We start from the raw sequence: 18,377 nt of genomic DNA, 5'->3' as shown, positions 1-18,377 counted from the left end.
GGTGGAGGGGTCTTTGTATGCTCTGTGCTCAGAGGCCCCCGTCCTTGGGGAGAAAAGGACACTGATCTGAAACAGAACAGGGTGGTGGAGTGCTGAGAGGGGCGCACAGAAGGGGCCTCCGGTCTTGATGCCTAAACAGACCTTGTGACAGGTAGATGGGGGTCAGCGGGGCAGGGGCGGGGGTGAGCTGGACCTGAGGCTGGGGACAGCTGGGTCAAAGCGGAGGGGGAGGCAGAACACCAGCTAGAGTCCCCCTGCTTCCTTACACCCCTCCGCCCCCCATTTCTGAGGACACCCAGGGATCAGATCTGCCCTGGCCCAAAGGAGCCCCCTCCCTATCTGAGAAGGAGGCCAGCAGGCCGTGGGTGTGGGAGGCATGTGGGCTAGGGTGGGGACTGCCCCCTTGGAGCTGCACCTGCCCACGGTCTTTCCAAGGCAGGATCTCCCCAGCCGGAGCCCAGCCCTTCTAGGGTCACATTCTGCTGCCCCTTCCCTGGGGTGGTCAGGGAAGCCACTTGTCCCCAGGCTGGGGACAGCTCTGGCCTCTGGGGGCCTTCAGCCTCTCTGGAAGCCCATCCATGCAGAGAGGACAGCCAGGCCTGGGGCCAGCCTGACCCCACCTGTGTGGGTGGGGCTGGGTGAGAGAATTTCACTGGCATGTAAGGGAGAATGGCACCCGGGAAGGGTAGAACCGCCCTCCAGTACACCTGCCCCAGCTCAGCCTGGACACGGCTTTGCCTGCAGTGGAACTGGGTTCAGATGGCCATGTCGGAGGCTCTGGCCAAAGGCTAACCCCGACATCCTGCCCTGCCCCGAGCACCTAAAAATCAGAAATAGACCTGTTTGCACCACTTTAAAATGGCCCCAACAAAAGGGGTGTGGGTGGCCAAGCTGTTGGAGGAGAGAGAGAAACGGCCAGGCTGGGCCCTGAGCCCAGAGGCTGCCCACGAATCTTGGGGGGCAGGTGTTGAGATCTTCTCTCCCAGTAAAGCCCCCTCCCACAGTCTCCCACAGTTTCGGGGTAACCCGGGTGGGGTCTCTGTCTGTTCCCCAACTGGTGCCCCAGGCATCATCAGTGCAGCAGAGGGGAAGTGAGCTGCCTGCCGTATTCCCCCAGGCCTCAAGGGCCCCCCGCCCAGCACACCTACGCAGCCACACGGTGTCATACCAGCCCGGTAGCACCTGCATGCGTCAGGGACAGTGTCACAGTTGCAGGGACACACTCCTAGGGCAGTTCGACCCCTCACCCAGACCTTACAGCCCCTGCAGCGCTGGTCGCCCACATCCTGGGGCGCCACACAGGAGGTGGGTATGGGGGAGGAGTTACAGTGACCCTAAACAGTTGTCCTCCACCCCAGCCCTCCTTCCCCACAAGTCCCCTCTCCCCTTTTCTGAGTCCCCATCCTTTCCCTGAGTTCTCACCCCACCTCTGAGCCTCCCCCACCGCCGTCCCAGCGGAGGCTGATTCCCCCCCACGCTGTCCGGGTGGGTCCAAGCCCCCTCTCGAAGCTCCAGGCAAGCTCCCGCGGGCACGGGCCTCGGTTTCTCGTGACGTGAGGGAGCCTGCTCGAGGTGGATGGTCGGACGCGCGTCCCCAGACCCCAGACCCCGCGGCTGCGGAGGGTTAACTCGCGGGCGGGGCGGCGGCCCGGGAGGGGAGGGGCGGGGCGGGGCGGCCGGACACCCTCGCCCCGCTGGGCCTGCCTCAGCCATGGCCGCCGGCCCCGCGCCCCACGGCGGGCACCGCCGCGCGCAGAGGCCGCATCTGAGCAAGGTGGGTGCCGGGGTCCCGCCCGCCCCCCACCCCCGATTTCCCGACACGCGAGGCCGGGAGGGGCAGGAGAGGAGTGAGTGCGGGTGCACGCGAGTGTGGACACTACGCGAGCGCGCGAGGGTGGACGCGGGTCTGGGGCGATGGCACTGTGTGAGCGGGGTGGGGCGGCAGAGACCCCGGGGTTGGGGTCGCCGCTCGCTCGCGCCCCCGCTCGCCTCCGCGGTCAGCCACGGCCTGAAATCCCACCATCAGTGAGCGTTAATCTCCTTCAAGCACACTGATCCGGCGCATCCCGGGCTGTTCGGGGGCATCTGGATCTGGGGGTGGGGGAGGAGGCCACCGCAGGCCCTCAACCTCCTTTGCCCAGATGGAGCGGATGGTCGTGAGTATGCAGGACCCCGACCAGGGCGTGAAGATGCGGAGCCAGCGCCTGCTCGTCACCGTCATTCCACACGCAGTGACTGGTGAGGTGCTGCAGGGGCGGGGATGGGGTGCCGGCCCTGCCTCGGCCTCCCCCTACCCCAGTCTTTGCTATGCAGGCAACGACGTCATGGAGTGGTTGATCCAGAAGTACTGCCTCACAGAGGAGGGTAAGGGGTCAGCCCGCTGCTCTTCCTGTGCCCCATACCCGGCCCTGGGGTTGCTGTGCTGATGGCCTAGGGCTGGGGCCAAGCCCACTGTGCTGGGGGACCCGGCTCGGCTCCCCCCACTAAGAATTCACCACCTTGCTCCCCAGAGGCCCTGCACCTGGGCACCCTCCTAGTGCGGCATGGCTACCTATACCCACTGCGAGACCCTTGCCACCTCAAGCTCCGGCTGGATGAAACGCCCTATAGGTTCCAGGTCAGGCTCAACTGGGAGCAGGTAGGACCCATCCCACCAGGCAGCCCCTTGGCGGGGACTCCTGGAAGGGGTGGGGGTGGGGCAGGAGCAGGACCTGTGATGTCACCACAGATCTCGTGGTCCACTGCCCCCTCCCCAAAAGGCCTGGACTGGAAGCGTCCCTGTGACGGAAAGACCAAGTTAAGGGGAGGGACCTTTAGCAGGGCCCCATAAGGGGTAGTACCTGCAGAGGACTCCACCAGCTTAGCCGGGGTCCTTAGGCCGCAGCCCTGAAGAAGGGGCCTAAGGACAGGATCCCTGCACCTCAGTGTGCGCCCTCAATCATGATGGAGCCCCCCTCCTGCCCTCCCTGGCTACACCAGGGACCCCGGCAGGGCCTGCCCTCAGTCCCCGATCCCCCAACACTGCAACTACCTCCTGGGCCTGGGCAGGGTGCCCATAGTCAGTGAACCAAGTGCAGCTCGGTCCAGGTGGAGGGAATGGTGGATGGTCAGCTGAGCCTTGGGGCAGTGGGAAGATACCCCCCAGCCAGCCCAGTCTCCTCCCAAGGGAGCTGAGAGGGTGGGGACGACTCTTGGGGAGGGGAAGGCCCGGAAGGTCACAGATACCTTTATCCTTGCACCGCACCAGACGCCCTATTTCTGGATGAGCACCCTGTGGCCAGCCGCTGAGCTGGACTACGGTTAGTGAGGAGGGTTGGGCTAGCCGGGGACAAACTCCCAGGACTGGTGGCTGCAGGTGTGATGCCACAGGGGAGGGGGAGCTGACGTTGCACCTCTGCAGCCTGTGCCCTGTCCTTCCAGCCATCTACCTGGCCAAGAAGAACATCCGAAAGCGGGGGGGCCTGGTTGACCACGAAAAGGTGGGACACCCTTGCCACCCCTCCCAGGCTGAATCCAGCCAGAGGAACCCAGTCCCTACTTGTGGCCCTAGAGCACACAGCCCAGGCCCCAGGGTGATGTGGATACACAAGCACAAACACCCTAGGTGGTCTCAGAGGGGAGGTGGGGGGTCCACACCCCAGAGCTGGGCACCGGAGGGAGTTTCCCACTGGAGACCTCAACACTCCGCAGGAGCACTATGACCAGCTGCACAGGAAGATCAGCCACACGTGGGACCTGGTAGTGATGCAGGCGAGAGAGCAGCTGCGGTGAGACCACGCCCTGCATGCCCCGCACGCCCCCTGCCCGGGCACTGGCAGCCCTGGGACCAGAAACAGCGCGCCCAGGCTTGGCTGCCTGCCCAGGCCTCGGCCTGAAGTGGGGGGTGAGGTGGTGGGCACAGTGTCCCCCCAGCTCTGCCTACCCCCCCTCCCCAGGGCAGCTAAGCAGCGCAGGAAGGGGGACAGGCTGGTCATCGCATGCCAGGAGCAGACGTACTGGCTGGTGAACAGGCCCCCGGTGAGCCGCTTGTGGGGGGTGGTCCTTGGACAGCAGCGGAGTCCTGCCATTGGTCAGTGTGCCTCCTCAGGTGCTTGCTGAGGAGGACCTGCTTTCTGACCCCTGGGAAGGACATGCTTTTAGGGATCCTGTCAGGTGACAGGAAGTTCTTTTTCTGTGGTTCATGAGAACCCAGAGGTCACAAGGCCAGGCCTGAGCTGCCCCCACCCACAGACTAGGACACAGCAGCTTCTCTCTGGGTCTAAGGAAGCAGAATGTGGGCACCTGAAGGCCCTGGGTTGGGGGGGGGGGTGAGTGAGGACACCTGAAGGCCCTTGGGGTGGGGGGAGGTGAGTGAGGGCACCTGAAGGCCCTTGGGGTGGGGGGAGGTGAGTGGGGGCGGGCTTAGCTGAAGCATGAGGGACTGAGGTCACAGGCCAAGAGCTTCTGGGGTGCTGGCCTGGGGTCAGGCCTTACCCAGATCTGTGGGCCTGGCAGGTGGGTTGAGGTCCCCCCTACTGTGTGGGGCAGTGGAGAGACCAGTAGACACAGATGTGTGCTGTGAGGGGCAGTCACAGCAGACCATGAATAGAAGCTCCGGGGGAAAAAACCCCATGAAAAAAAAAAAGAGAGGCACCCACGGGCCTGATTACCTCATCAGGTGTGGGTGGTGTCTCTGGGAAAATGACCCTTAATCTTCCACCTGAGGGTCACGGGGTCTCCGGCGTTGAGGGTGGAGTGGGCGTGGCCAAGGCTGAGCAGTGGGCTGAGGGCCGGCGGTGGTCCTGTGGAGGGACCAGTAATGGCGCCCGTGGCCTCCGGTGAGGCATGTGTGTCTGGGGGCGGGGTGGTCAGGACGAGGTGCAGCCAGAGGGGCTGTCTCAGGTAGGACTGGGGTTCTGGCCTGAGCAGCCAGGAGCTCGGAGGTGAGCTTGGCTGAGGCGAGGAAGAACGGGGGGCTTGGGGGCAGGTCACAGACTTCGCTTTAGGAGCCAGGAGCTGGGTGAGGGGCTGGAGAGGGGACCAGGGTGGGCTAGACAGGGAGGGTGCCCTGGGGTGGGGATGGGCAGAGAGCATACAGGTCCCGAGTTCCCCTGAGCATGTTTCCACATTAGGGCCTGACATGGGCGCAGAGCTTCAGTGTATGGGGTTAGGAGGGTCTCAGCAGCCTGCCTGAGCTGTGCCCCCGCATCATCTCATCCCCCCTCTGCAGCCCGGGGTCCCCAGCGTGCTGGAGCAAGGTCCACAGCGGGGTTCCTGCACTGCTGGGCGAGTGCAGATGGTGAGGACCCTGCGTGCACACCCCCCAGCCCACTCCCCACCCCTGCACAGTGCCCTCCGCTCCATGTGCCCCCACCTCCCTTAACCCCTCCACCCCCCCCGCCACTTTACCCCCCGACTCCACCCACTCCACCACTAGGGGACTGCTTGGGGGCTGCCCACCCATCTGTCCACTTGTCCATCCAAATGTCCCATGATTCAGTCACTCCAAGTCTCCTGCTTTGCTCCCCGGCTCACTGCCCCGACTCCCAGCCCCCTGCTAACTCTCGCTCTCTCTCACCTCCCACCTGCTGCCCTGGGTGCAAGTAAGTACAGTAGACCCTATGGGGGGAGGGGGTCTCTTCCCCCAGGCCAGGGCAGCATCAGGGTCTGTGGGGACTTGGAGGGGTGGCGAGCAGGGCTACGGTCCTGAGCGACCAGGGCCGAATGAACCATGTGCCTCCAAAGCCTCCAAACTGGATGGAATTGGACGAGGACACATGTCCGAACTTTGTAGCAGCAGAGCCCTCGGTCAGATCCCACGACACCCAAAACATAGAGCAGAGTCATCTAGTACTTTTCTGAGAAAACATCTTCCTGACTTCAAAATCATAGTTCACAGTCATAGGTTTGTGATTTCCATCAAAGTCACGCAAAGATAGCTGAGAGGAAAGGTTGGCATCACAAGCATCCTGAGGGTGCTGTCTGCCTTCCCCTCCTTTCAGTACATTTGAAAACATGAAATAGTGACAGTTGGGGAAACTCAAGGCAACTTTGAGCACCTGAGGGCTTGGTGAACACCCCGAAACGTCCAGACTCGAGGTCCCAGGAGGCGTCCTGGAAAATCAGACTCCTGCATTAGAGGCCGGGGCTCCGGAGGGCAGGGCAGGGGTGGGATGTCAGTCCGTATAGGGACCTGCCTTCTAACTGCAGCCCACTGGCCCCTTCCAGACCAAGACCGTGGATTTCTACAGGCGGGAGGTAGGTCCTGGGGGCAGCAGGGAGGGGAGGGGTGGGCTGGTGGCTCCCAGCCCCGGCCCCCTCACAGGTCTCCCATCCTAGGTCGAGTGCTTACGAAAGGCAGTGGGCAGGGCCCGGGTGAAGTCCTCCGTCTGCCTTGAGGCGTGAGTGGGATGAGGGTGGTGGCTGGAGACCCCCAGCCCAGAGCCCAGACCCTTCCTCCAGCGCCCTCGTCCCCACAGCACTCCCTGCACTGGCCCTGGCACCACCCTCCACCCCCAGGTACCTGAAATTTAGCAGCCAGCGTGGGCCGCACGACCCCATCATGTCGGGGTGCCTGCCCAGCAACCCCTGGGTCACAGACAACGATACCTACTGGGCCATGAATGCACCCAGGTGAGCCTGGGGTGGGCCAGGAGCTGCAGGTATGCCCCTGCCTTCCTTGTGCTCCTGACCCGCCTGCCCCTCCCCCAGCGCGGCCGTGCCCACAAGGCTCCGTGTGGAGCAGTGGGCCTTCAGCTTCCGGGAACTCTTGGAAGACCCGGTGGGACGGGCCCATTTCATGGACTTTCTCAGGAAAGAGTTCAGTGGTGAGAAGCCCCCTCCCCTGCTCCCTGCTCGAGCCCCCCCACCCCAGGTTTCCACCAGCCTGAGGTGGGCCTGACCCGGTGCCCGGACCCCCAGCCGAAAACCTCAGCTTCTGGGAGGCCTGTGAGGAGCTGCGCCACGGAGGGCAGGCCCAGGTCCCCGCCCTGGTGGACGCCGTGTACCAGTGAGTACCGCAGGGTGGGGCGGGGGGCGGGCAGCGGCCAGCCCGAATGGCCCAGACCCACCGGGGCTCCCCTCTCCCATGCCAGGCAGTTCCTGGCCCCTGGTGCTGCCCGCTGGGTCAACATCGACAGCCGGACGATGGAGCGGACGCTGGTGGGCCTGGGCCGGCCACACCGCCATGTGCTGGACGATGCCCAGCTGCACATTTACATGCTGATGAAGAAGGTGGGTGCCTCCTCCCCGCCCCCCCGCCCCCCCCCCCGCAAGCTGGTGTCAGGTGGCTTCAGTGGCCACAGCTCAGAGGCTGGTCCGCACCCGCTCCCCGCGGCTCCTGCCAGCTTAGTCCCGCAGCTCACACCGCGCTTTACAGAGCAGCAAACCGAGGCTCAGGGCGGCTGCAGGGCTTGTCCAGCTGTGGTTGTAAAGTGTTCTAACGTGGAAAAGGTCAAATATGAACAAAAAGCAAATGATGAATCCCCACGTACCTCCAGCCCACCTTCACAAACTGTCGACTCGGGGCCTCTCCGGACTCACGGTCCATCCTGTCCAGTGGCCTACCACACACCCCACCCCTGACTTTAAAGCCATTTCCAGACTTCCTGTCTGTAGGTATTGCAGGAAGTTCCCTTAAAGGACATGGCCACCGCTTCCCTTTCAACGTGGCTGCAGAGGCCAGCATCACACCCGAAACACCAACAGCATTTACTCAACGCCCTCGAGTGGCCAGTCGCGTCGCCTTCCCCACGTGACCTCAGGCTAGTTTCCCGCTGCTGCTTATTCTCTGTGCTGTGGAGGTGAAGCCTGATGGGGTCTCGGGGCTGAGATCAGGGTGAGAGCAGGCTGGTTTCTTCTGGAGCCTCCAGGGGAGAATCCGTCCTCCTTTCTCCAGCTTCTGTGGACACTGTGTTCCTTGATCAGATTGTTTTCAGTTTTGTTGTTGTTGGTTCGGTTTGGTCGGGAATAGTTACTTCAGAGGTGGTGTCTGATGTGTTCTCCACTCAGGAGGGATGTCAGTCCAGCTCTCTCTTTCGTGGTGAAAGCAGCTTTGACAGTCTGGCCCAGATCCATGATTTCATGAGGGTATGGGATGTTCTAACCCATCACTGCCTCCCTGTTCTGACGCCTCCTCTCTCTGCTCGTTGCTGGCCCAGTGGTACCGATCATAGAGGAAAGGCAGGACCGAGGCTTGATTCCTCCTTTAAACATATTTATTTATTTATTTATTTATGGCTGCGTTGGGGTCTGTTGCTGCTGTGCGAGGGCTTTCTCTAGTTGCGGTGAGCGGGGGCTACTCTTCGTTGCGGTGTGCAGGCTTCTCATTGTGGTGGCTTCTCTTGTTGCAGAGCACGGGCTCTAGGCGCGCGGGCTTCAGTAGTTGTGGCACACGGGCTTAGTTGCTCCGCGGCATGTGGGATCTTCCCGGACCAGGGGTTGAACCCGTGTCCCCTGCGTTGGCAGGTGAATTCTTAACCACTGCACCACCAGGGAAGTCCTAAACATAATTTTTAAAAAATATTTATTTTCTTAATTTTTTTGGCTGCATCGGGTCTTCGTTGTGGCACGCGGGCTTCTCTCTAGTTGTGGCATGTGGGTTTTCTCTTCTCTAGTTGTGGCGCTCGGGTTCCAGAGCGCATGGGCTCTGGAGTTGTGGCACGTGGGCTTAGATGCCCTGCTGCATGTGGGATCCTAGTTCCCTGACCAGGGATCAAACGTGTGTCCCCTGCATTGGAAGGCAGATTCTTTACCACTGGACCACCAGGGAAGTCCCTTGATTCCTTCTTTAATTACCACTTTTCAAAATAAGCAGTTGGACCCCTGATATCTGCCAAGGGTAGTCAGTGAGGTTGGGATGGTTTTAATACCATTGTAAATTCACATTTTGACCGTATTTGATGGGTTTCAATCCCTTTCAGTCCTTGTCTAAAGGGATGTGCAGAGGTCCCCCTCTCCGGCTGATTGCTCTTGAGTCCTGTGACGTGTCCGAAATCTATGGTGCTTCCTAGCTTTCTAAGGGGCCGTCCTACTCCAGACCTAGAGCCAGCCATTCCTCGGGCCCTCAGCCCTCCCTCGGGGGTGGTGTTCAGAAACCATGACCTGCACATCAGACCCGTCATAGCGCCAGGGGTGGTCATGGTTCCCAGGCCTTTCAGCGGACAGAATCAGGAAATACGTGTTTTAAATAAAACATACCAGGAGTTCATACTGATACTTCTAATTCGGAATCAGGATTATAGAGTTTCCTTAACCTCTTTGGCCTCTCTCTCTCTCTCCTCATTCCCCTACTGAAAATCTGGGTTTTCAGTGGTGCCAACATAATCACTCACTTGCTTTTTCTCAAGATTCACTCAGTAGCTCAACTGAGCACCATTCACAGTGACTGAGAGTCATTTACTGTTTGTTTTTTCGGTCCTTTGTCCACAGCCCCTCAGACGCCCCTTGGACACTCGGTTACGTGTGGCTAGGGTGGTGTCGCCTGCTGGACGCCCAGCTTCACTTGTCCCCCTTCAGTGTTTGGGGGTTGCTTATTTATTTTATAATCACATAAAATATCTACACAGTTTCAAAATCCAATCTACAAAGTACATTCAACTAAATCTTGTTTATACCCCTGCCCCTCCACCAAAAGTTAACAATTTAAAATGTGTATTTTTCTTTTTAAAACATAAGCACCTGGGTTCGTAGATTCCTGTCCCTCTTTATTGAATCCCGTGGTTTTTGTCGACCTTGCTTTTGTCCCCGCTCCACGTGCCCCACCTCACTCTGTGGGTCCGCGAGAACCAGTGACACCGGTTCCCTGTCGCAGGAGGCGCCACGTTCACTCCCCGTGTGGGCACCGCGCTCCTGTGTGGTTGGGGGCCGGTCTTCCTGAGTCCGACCCGGTCTGGGCTGGTGTGGGAAGGCTGCTCCGGCCCAGTCCACTGTGGGCCCCGCCCTTGGAGGAGCCTGGGCAGTGCTGGCTGAGACCAGGAGTGGGAAGGGATCAGGCCCGGATGCTGTCTGTTGCAGGACTCCTACCCGAGGTTCCTGAAGTCGGACTTGTACAAAGACCTGCTGGCGGAGGCCGTGGTGCCCCCGGAGACCAAGCAACGGTCAGCCAGGTGGTGCCCAGGGAGGCAGGTGGGATGCCGGGGGTGGCGCCCTGCGCTCAGGCCCCTTCTTCTCCACAGGGTGTTCCCGTTCATGCGGAAGCCGCGCCATTCCAGCCCCAGCCCTGCTCTCCTTCCTGCCTCTGCCTCCGGGGAGCCCTCGGGTGGTGACGGGGAGGCCTAGGTGGGCCTGGGCAGGGGCAGAAGGGGGCCATCTTGCCCTCATCAACTCCTCTTGCCCAGGGTCCTTGCAGCCACTGAGACTCCCCGGCGCGGGAGTCCCCTCGGGCCCCGAGCGCCTGGCCTTCTGGGGGCACTGACCTCTCTGGCTTCCACCTTTTCCCTTGTCACACCCTCCCCCAGAAGGGGCTGATTCCCAGGGCAGGGGTGCCCTGGACTGAGACAAGATGGCAGCGCACCCGCTGGTGACTCCCAGGGCAACATTCATAGGTGGCCGCCAGCAGCGGGCGTGGGAATGCAGGGGGAGGTGCTGCTCCCACTGGGCTGTGGCCTCTCTGCCTCCGTGGCCACCCGAGGCCGTGGCTTCTCCCCGGTGTTGGACAGAGATGGCTCCAGCATCGTTGCTTCTCCAACAGCCAGCCCTGGTTCACAGCCAGGGCGGCAGAGCCTCTGGGGAAAGACACCAGGGAGTCCCCACTCCGAGGGCCCCCCGAGACTCAGCTGCTCCTTTGGGAGTGCAGCCAGACTGGCTCAGCTGGGGCAGCACCACCCCTCCCTCAGGGCTGCCCACACCCTCCCGCTCCCAGCGCAGAAATAAAAGACCTTTGTGTCCTCACTCTGAGCCTGTCCTGCTGTGGTCCAAATCGTGGTGGGTGCACACGTGGTGGGTGTGCTTGTGGTGGGTGTGCATGCACGTGTGGCATGTGGGTGAGGCATGCACTGGTGAGGGAGGTGGTGAAGGACAACGGGCAGTTCAGGTGTCAGAGGCAGTGGGTGGAGGATCCCTTGTGTGGGGTCTGTAGGCCTGGGGCTGGGCTCAGGCTGCAGACTTGGGGAGACAGTGGGGAGCTTGTGCTCTGGCGGCACACGGATGCCTGAGTCCTCCAGGGGAGAGTGAGCACAGAGTCCCGGGGGCTGTCTGGTGTTGAACCCAGCCGCTCCAGGGTCAGCTGTGCCCTAAGACATCACAGTGACAGGGAGCACAGTGCGGGCTTTATTTACAAGTCCAGGGTGCACCGGTGAGGGTGTCTCTGGGGAGGCCCAGACCCCGAACTCCTGCACATCGTCCTGGAACCTGAAGGCTGGTCCCTGCCCAGAGCCGGCTCCTCCATCCACCGCTGTGGACCCAGACCTGGGCCCTTGGGCCCGGGTGGCTTCTCCAGGGACAGGGAATCCAATCCCTCAACCTCAGCCTCGTCGTTGGCCTCCCAGGCCTTCGCAAGGAGAAACAGACCTGGTTCTGGAAGCAGGCTTGTCACACGTAAGCACCTTCAGGAAATTCCTGCAGGGTTCTCCACGACAGCCCCCATCACTTTGGTAACCCAAACCTTTGTCTCACTGAAGCCCCCTGCCTGGGCTCCTCCTGCTTGGGCGGCTACCAGAGCTCAGCCCTGGAGGACACAGGTGCTGGGGGACCCGCTGTCTGTCCCGGGTGGGAGAATGCCCACAGGCTGGGTTCCTAGCCTGCTGTGGGTGAGCAGGGCGGGAACCACAGACCTGAGATGCACTTGGAGGCCGTGCTGGACGCTCCCAGTCTCTGACTGGGTGGTGTGGGTGCTGGCCTCACCTCCCCAGCAGCCTTTCCCACTGATCCAGCAGACAAACACAGGCACACATGGGGCTTTCCAGACAGTGCAAAACCAGTGTTTATTCTGATTTCTTCCCGAGGTACCCGGGGTCATCAGGCTGCTTGCTTTTGTCCGGGCACGGCTGAGTCCCACAGCACCAGGCGGGTCTGGGGTGACCAAGGCACAGAGGTGAGTCTTGCATCAGGTGACACCGACTGGTGGGGGGTGTCCAAGCACCAGGAAGGAGGGGTCGCTGGCCACACCCAGGGGTGCAGGGATCCCTGAGGGACGAGGAGCCCCAGTGTGTACCCAGGGGTGCACGCTGACCCCAGGGCGCATCCTGGGGCCAGGTCCTCGGGACACTCACAGCTCCAGGCAGCCCATCCGTCACATCCTCCCAGGCCCCATTCCTCATGGGCCCCGTCATGGGCTCTCCAGGGCAAGTCACCACCAACCACACTGGGGTGTGGGCCTGCCTCAAGCCACCCCAGGGCCCACCACCCTCTGAGCTCCACGACCCCAGGGAGACACTGCAGAGAAGGCAAGGCTCAGACGGAAAAAGGGAGGGGATTCTGCAGCCGAGGCTCTGGCCAGGCATGGAGGAGTGAGGGTGAGCTGCTGCCAGCACGGGCTCTGCCCAGGGAGACCCGGGTGGGGCTCGGAGTGGGGACCTGAGTGAGGACCTGGCATGCTGGCGGGAGAGGGGAGAGGCCCCGGCATGTCCCTGGGGTGACGGGCCCAGTGGAGAGCGTCGCCAGGTCACCAGGTCAGGAGTCGGCGTGCAGACCGAGCCAGTGAAGGGCTGACTTCCCAGGATGTGAAACTTCAGCAGCCGCCTCTGCTTCGGGCTCTGGCCAAACCACGTCTAGGCCTCATTCCGGTACCGTAGGCGAGAGAACCGGTCCCTGACGGCCTGGTCGCTGTCGGGGTCACCCTCAGCCAGGCGGACTACCTTGCTGCTCGGGATGAGGTCCCGCACCTTGTGTTTGGCCACGGAGACCAGGCCGGGTGGATCCGGGCTGGCCGGGCCCGTCAGGAGAATGTAGGCAGCGTGGCGGCTCGGCTCAAGCAGAACCACTGTGGGGACATGGCCATCAGGTCCCGGGACCGGCCAGCACGGGCCTCCCATGGCTGGCGGCCCAGGCCCATGCGGGGCGCACTCACCCTGGAAGGTGACAATGCGGGTGGAGATGTTGGCCAGTTCCAGCAGGACTCCGGGCAGCGTGGGGTGGAACATGTACAGGCGGTGCCCGGCAGCTCCGGGCTCCTGCAGGGAGTGCAGCGGGGGCATGAGGCTGACCCTCCCGGACGCTCCTGACCGTGACCACACCCAGAGCTGTGTCCGCCGGGGTCCCACAAAACACCCACCTCCCGCCCCCCTTCCCCGCCTGACCCTGACCCTTCTCGGTTGTCTTCCAGCTGCCGCCCCTCGCACCCACTTCCTCCCAGAAAGCCCGGACCCCCTTGTCCTGCCCACCCTGCATGGCTTCTATCTATCTGCACTCAGCCAGCCACTGGCTCCACCCCATGCCACAAACCAGGACCCAAGACTGTACTGTCTGGTTGGCACCAGCCAGCTCGTGGAGGCCCCAGAAGAAGAAGGCGGAGCGGTGGTCTGCGGTGGGCAGGCTGGCGGACCGCGGGTCCCTGGGGAGGCCTGGGAGGGCCTGGCTCCACAGGACAGCCCCGGAGCTGAGGTCCAGGAGCAGGATCTGCAGAGGGAGGGGCAGCACAGGGTTGTGTCCCTGAGGGCGGCTCACCAAAGCCTCTGGTCCCCGCTCAGCCTACGGCTCAGACCAGCTTCCCTCAGCTACGGGCAAAGGTGAGACCCAGGAGCAAGTGCAGCAACCTGTCTCTTGGAGCCGGTCCCGTTCTCAATGACCATGGCCGGGGTGTCGGGTTTGTAGTAGCCGAGGATGGGTTTTCTGGAAGGAGAGTGGAGAGGAGGGCTCACACGGGCCTCTGAAGGAGATACCTGGGATAGGCTGCGGCTGCTCCTGCACGGGCCGGAGCTTTGATGCCAGGGGGTCTCACTCCCCTCCCCAGGGCAGGGTGGCACCAGGTGACAGGCAGTGGCCTCTGGCAGAAGCATACGGGCCTTGTCCCCAGGGCCGCCAGGGGTGGGGGTGGGGGGACACGCTGGGGTACCCAGCTCCCTGGAGAAGGACCCCATACCTCAGGACCTGGGCTGCACCGAGGGTCCACCTGGGCACCAGCTCCTGCCCGTCCAGCAGCACGCAGGCCTCGGCACTCACGAGAAGCAGGTCCTCACCCACCTTCCCCGGAACGTTCATCAGGTAGCGGACAGCTCCCGAGCTACACGGGCAGGAGGGACGGGATGGGGCCCCGGGTAAGGTTGGGGACGGGACCCTCCCCAGCGCTGCCTGCCGGGCTGTTTCCCTCAGGCTCCCAGGGCTCAGCCTCATCTTTCTTGCTTCTCCAGTTTCAAACTAAAAGGAAGGCCCTCACTGGATGCAGCGACCAGTGAGCCCGGGGTGGGGCCCATCTTCTCCCCCGTTTTTATTCGTCTTCTGTTTGCCGGTTTACTGAGTCTGAGCCCAGGACGACCTCAGACACCTGACACAAGGTAAGGGCCCTGTGCCCGCCCTACGGCTCCTCCTCGCGCCCGGGGCCCCTCACACAGGCCCCCACACCCCCGACCTGTGCTCCTGCAGCCTGTGGGAGGTGGCGTTGAGCCTGCCCTCCCAGAGGGGGTCGCTCTTGAGCGAGCTGTCCCTCCCGGTGGCCTTCTCATACAGGCCCTTCACTGAGTGGCTGCAGAGGGAGGTGCCTGTGAACAAAGAAGAGCCTTGCGTCACCTGTCAGCGGGCGATGACTTCGAGTCCCTGGAACAACAGCGGGAGCCACTAGCCCCACACCTGCTTCCTCCCAGGTGCCAGCAGGCCCACGAGGGAGGCCGCCCTGGGGCAGCAGATGCCACGTACCGCAGGGGATGAGGATGTAGTGGGCACCTGCACTGGTGACATAGAGGATGGAGCCGCTGGTCCCGTCCACACCCAGGCTGCCCGGGGGGCCGACTTGCTGCCCGGTGCTGCCTGAATAGACGTAGCCGTTGACCTGCAGCACACGGAAGAGAAGGGGATCAGGCCCACCCGCTGGGTCGAACCTATAGTGTCTGATGCCGGGAGACGTGGGGCCGCCCGCACCGTCCTCAGAGCTGCGCCCATGGCACCAGTGGGAAGCGCACTCTCTGCCACTCTTGGGGGGCCCAGAAGTGCCCGCCGGGTCTGCAGGCACCCGAGCTCGGGGCAGCGAGGGAGGCCACGTGGCTGGAACGAGGGCCGTACCTGGTTCTCCTCCTGGGTGAGGACCAGCAGGTCTGGGACCCCGTCAGCATCGATGTCGGGCACCTGGAGCAGAGGGCTCAGGACAGACACGTTCCCCCCGAAGCTGCTGGGATGGCTCCACAGGGTCTCCCCTAAAACCAAGCACAGGGCCCGTGTGCTGCCATGGAAACAGACATGCGTGTGTAGCCGCCTGGCGCCCATAGGCACGTGTCAGCAGCATCACTTTGGGGCAGCACGGCCCCCTCCTTTCTTCTCATCCTGTTTCCAGTGTTTGGCTGACGCAGATCCTCCCCCTCAGATGGGCAGGGCCTGGCCTCCCTGCCACCCACTGGGGTCACGCATGCAGCCTCTGCCCCGTGCACCGGACAAGAATGAAAGTGCAGCCTTGTGGATGGACCCGGGGACTGCAGGTCCTGGCCTGACAGCATCTGACCCAAGTACAATCTGCCCACACCCGTTTTTAGTCGGATTCTTCTCTTCTTAAAATATTTCCAGCTTGCTCTTTATTTTCCTCCCTACTCTTCAAACCACAACTTACAAAGGAAGTGCTGCTACCCCCAAACCTAGCATCAAGGCACAGAATTCCTTAGGGCTTTGGAAAAGGACCAGGGCCTGTTGCCTTAAGGCGGAGACTGCAGGTCTCAGGGCTCGAGCTAGCCAGACCCAGACACCCCATCCCCGGGGCCTGCCCCATGAGCGGGCGTCAGCAATGCCCCCACCCCCTCCAGGTGCCGTGCCGCAGCCACAGACGGGACTTAGGAGGGGACGACAGTGAAGTGTGACTCCTCATGGGGCGTCCCCCTCCCACCCGTGCCTTCCTTCCTATCCAGCCACGCCGCCCACAAGAGCCCGGGCTGACCCTCCTCAGAGCATCCTGGCATCGGACCCGTGTGTGGAGGCCTGGGGGACCCAAGGGAAGCAGCCTACCTGTGACCGAGTCTACTGCAATGAAAGGGCCAGGTCTGCCGAGGATGATGCAGGCAGAAGACACCCCGCTGCCCCTCGGCTGGGGGACACCGCACTCCACGAGGGCCCTGTTCTGGGCCACGGGCCTCTCCCAGAGGACGGTGCCGTTGGCCCCCGACACAGCGGCCACAAAGGTGCAGGGGGAGGAAAAGCCTGGAGGGAGAGACCCAGGTCTGCAGGGCTGAGCGTGCCGGCCTCGTGCTGTGGCCCTGCCCTGGGCTCCGTCCCTGGATCCCTGGTGTTGACCCCATGGGGTCAGCAGCCCAGCGGGGAAGGGGAGTGACATGAAAGTTCCCAGAAATTCCACCAACTGCTTCCCCCAAAACCGAGACGGCGAGGGGATTCCTCCTCCTGCAGGGAGCTCCTCACTTTTTGGGTGAAAACAAAATTACCTTCATCAGCACAGGAGAGGCTGAAATTGCTTCTGCTGCTGTTGGTGTTTTTATAAAGAAAGAAAACATCCTGGATCCTGTCCTTGTTCACGTCTTCTGTGGCCAGAAAGTCATAGGCGACTGAAAAGGAAACCACCGGCTACTTTCCCAGGCCAGGCCTGACGCGCCCCACTCTGGGCGCCGTGGGGCTGAGTGCCAGGTGCAGCTGCCCGCAGAGCGACCACAGGGAAGCGCTGCTTCCTCGTGGGCTGGCAACCCCACACCCCTTCAGAGCAGCAGCAATTCTTCATCACTTGGGTGTCAGTTGTTAAGGACACCTGGGCATCACAAATGGACGTTCTGCACACCTTCTGCTCAGGGCCGAGTCCCTCCCTAATCAGTCTGGGGTCTGGAGTCCACATGTCCACACTCACAGGGGCTACCCCTTCCTTCATTCAAGGACTCAAATGATAAACTACATGCTTTAAAATCAAACACCAAAGGAACAAAATGAGGCCCTTACCTCACTCCATATACAAAAATGAATTCAAAATGGATCAAAGACCTAAACTTAACAGCTGAAACTGTAAAACTCTTAGAAAACATAGGGGCTAAATCTTCATGACATTGGTTTTGGCAATGATTTCTTGGATATGACACCAAAAGCACAGGCAGGAAAAGAAAAAAATAAGTAAATTGTACTTCATCAAAGGACACCATCGAGGGAGTGAAAAGACAGACCACAGAAGGGGAGAAAATATTTGCAAACCATACCTCTGATAAGAGATTAATATCCAGAATATACAAAGAACTCCTACAACCCAACAACAAAAACAAACAACCCAATTCAAAAATGGGCAAAAGACTTGAATAGATGTTTCTCCTAAGAAGATATACAAATAGTCCATAAACACATGAAGAGATGCTCAACATCACTAGTAATAAGGGAAATGCAGATCAAAACCATGAGGGGACCTCCCTGGTGGCGCAGTGGTTAAGAACCTGCCTGCCAATGCAGGGGACACGGGTTCGATCCCTGGTCCGGGAAGATCCCACATGCCTCGGAGCAACTAAGCCTGTGTGCCACAACTACTGAGCCCGTGCGCCTAGAGCCCGCGAGCCACAACTACTGAGCCCGTGTGCCGTACAGCCTGTGCGCCACAAGTACTGAGCCCACGTGCTGCAACTACTGAAGCCCAAATGCTCTGGGGCCCACGTGCCACAACTACTGAGCCCACGTGCTTCAACTACTGAAGCCCGCGCCCCTAGAACCAGTGCTCCACAACAAGAGAAGCCACCGCAATGAGAAGCCCGCGCACTGCAACGAAAAGCAGCCACCACTCACAGCAACTAGAGAAAGCCAGTGAACAGCAACGAAGACCCAACGCAGCCAAAAATAAAAATAAAATTATGAAAGCAGGGACTCAGACAGTTACTTATACATGAATGTTCAAAGCAGCATTATTTACAACAGCCAAAAGGTGAAAATAACCCAAGTGCCCATGGATAGAAGAATGGATAAACAAAATGTGATCCATCCATACAATGGAGTATTATTCACCCATAAAAAGAAATGAAGTTCTGCAACACGCTACAACATGGATGAACCTCGAGGACATTATGCTCAGTGAAATTAGCCAGTCACAAAAAGACAAACAGACAATTCCAGTTATATGAGGTACTTAGAACAGGCATATTCTAGAGACTAAAGTGGAACAGAGGTTACCAGAGGCTGGACAGGAGGGCAGGATGGGAGTTGCTGTGTGTTGGGCACAGAATATCTGTTTGAGATGATAAAGGTTTTGAAAATAGTGATGATGGTCAATGCAGCATTGTGAATGTTTGAATGCCACTGAATTGTTCACTTTAAAATGGCGATTTTTGGGTGATGTGTATTTTACCATAATTAAA

The 18,377-nt window shown here is 60.8% G+C and overlaps 2 protein-coding genes across 8 annotated transcripts in view; one reads left to right on the top strand and one right to left on the bottom strand.

Moving 5' to 3' along the window:
* Positions 1 to 1,703: 1,703 nt before the first annotated feature.
* On the top strand, positions 1,704 to 10,863 carry RGS11 (regulator of G protein signaling 11). Of its 2 annotated transcripts, none has more exons than XM_061207932.1 (17): positions 1,704 to 1,774; positions 2,142 to 2,238; positions 2,314 to 2,364; positions 2,511 to 2,617; positions 3,248 to 3,299; positions 3,421 to 3,479; positions 3,691 to 3,767; positions 3,936 to 4,017; positions 5,210 to 5,278; positions 6,214 to 6,237; positions 6,319 to 6,380; positions 6,499 to 6,612; positions 6,691 to 6,806; positions 6,901 to 6,988; positions 7,074 to 7,212; positions 9,994 to 10,076; positions 10,155 to 10,863. In XM_061207932.1, the coding sequence occupies exons 1-17, from the start codon at positions 1,712 to 1,714 to the stop codon at positions 10,255 to 10,257; spliced, it is 1,386 nt and encodes a 461-aa protein (XP_061063915.1). In that variant the 5' UTR covers positions 1,704 to 1,711; the 3' UTR covers positions 10,258 to 10,863. The 2 variants fall into 2 exon arrangements, with proteins under 2 accessions (XP_061063915.1, XP_061063914.1); XM_061207931.1 differs by having other exon boundaries at positions 6,208 to 6,237.
* Positions 10,864 to 11,881: 1,018 nt separating this feature from the next.
* Positions 11,882 to 18,377, bottom strand: part of FAM234A (family with sequence similarity 234 member A) — a 33,017-nt gene continuing 26,521 nt past the window's right edge. For 5 of the 6 annotated variants that reach the window (XM_061208662.1, XM_061208659.1, XM_061208660.1 and 2 more), the window contains 10 exons: positions 16,488 to 16,607; positions 16,057 to 16,248; positions 15,130 to 15,260; positions 14,767 to 14,899; positions 14,483 to 14,612; positions 13,997 to 14,137; positions 13,671 to 13,746; positions 13,360 to 13,533; positions 12,986 to 13,088; positions 11,882 to 12,898 (listed from right to left, as the gene is read on the bottom strand). In XM_061208662.1, coding sequence (XP_061064645.1) covers positions 12,687 to 12,898; positions 12,986 to 13,088; positions 13,360 to 13,533; positions 13,671 to 13,746; positions 13,997 to 14,137; positions 14,483 to 14,612; positions 14,767 to 14,899; positions 15,130 to 15,260; positions 16,057 to 16,248; positions 16,488 to 16,607 — 1,412 coding nt within the window. In that variant the 3' untranslated portion in view covers positions 11,882 to 12,686. The remainder of the gene's footprint in view (positions 12,899 to 12,985; positions 13,089 to 13,359; positions 13,534 to 13,670; positions 13,747 to 13,996; positions 14,138 to 14,482; positions 14,613 to 14,766; positions 14,900 to 15,129; positions 15,261 to 16,056; positions 16,249 to 16,487; positions 16,608 to 18,377) is intronic. The other variant, XM_061208658.1, reaches the window with a different exon arrangement.

The sequence above is a fragment of the Eubalaena glacialis genome, chromosome 13 (assembly GCF_028564815.1).
Source record: "Eubalaena glacialis isolate mEubGla1 chromosome 13, mEubGla1.1.hap2.+ XY, whole genome shotgun sequence".
Taxonomy (NCBI): domain Eukaryota; kingdom Metazoa; phylum Chordata; class Mammalia; order Artiodactyla; family Balaenidae; genus Eubalaena; species Eubalaena glacialis.
Note: the sequence above shows the minus strand (reverse complement) of the source record. Positions and strands in the feature narration are given on the sequence as shown.

Excerpts from the sequence above, each read along its gene's own strand:
- RGS11 (XM_061207931.1), top strand. The coding sequence starts at position 1,712 with ATGGCCGCCGGCCCCGCGCCCCACGGCGGGCACCGCCGCGCGCAGAGG. Across the intron at positions 6,238-6,318 it reads TGGATTTCTACAGGCGGGAG|GTCGAGTGCTTACGAAAGGC; the intron begins GTAGGTCCTGGG and ends CTCCCATCCTAG. Across the intron at positions 6,381-6,498 it reads TCCTCCGTCTGCCTTGAGGC|GTACCTGAAATTTAGCAGCC; the intron begins GTGAGTGGGATG and ends CTCCACCCCCAG.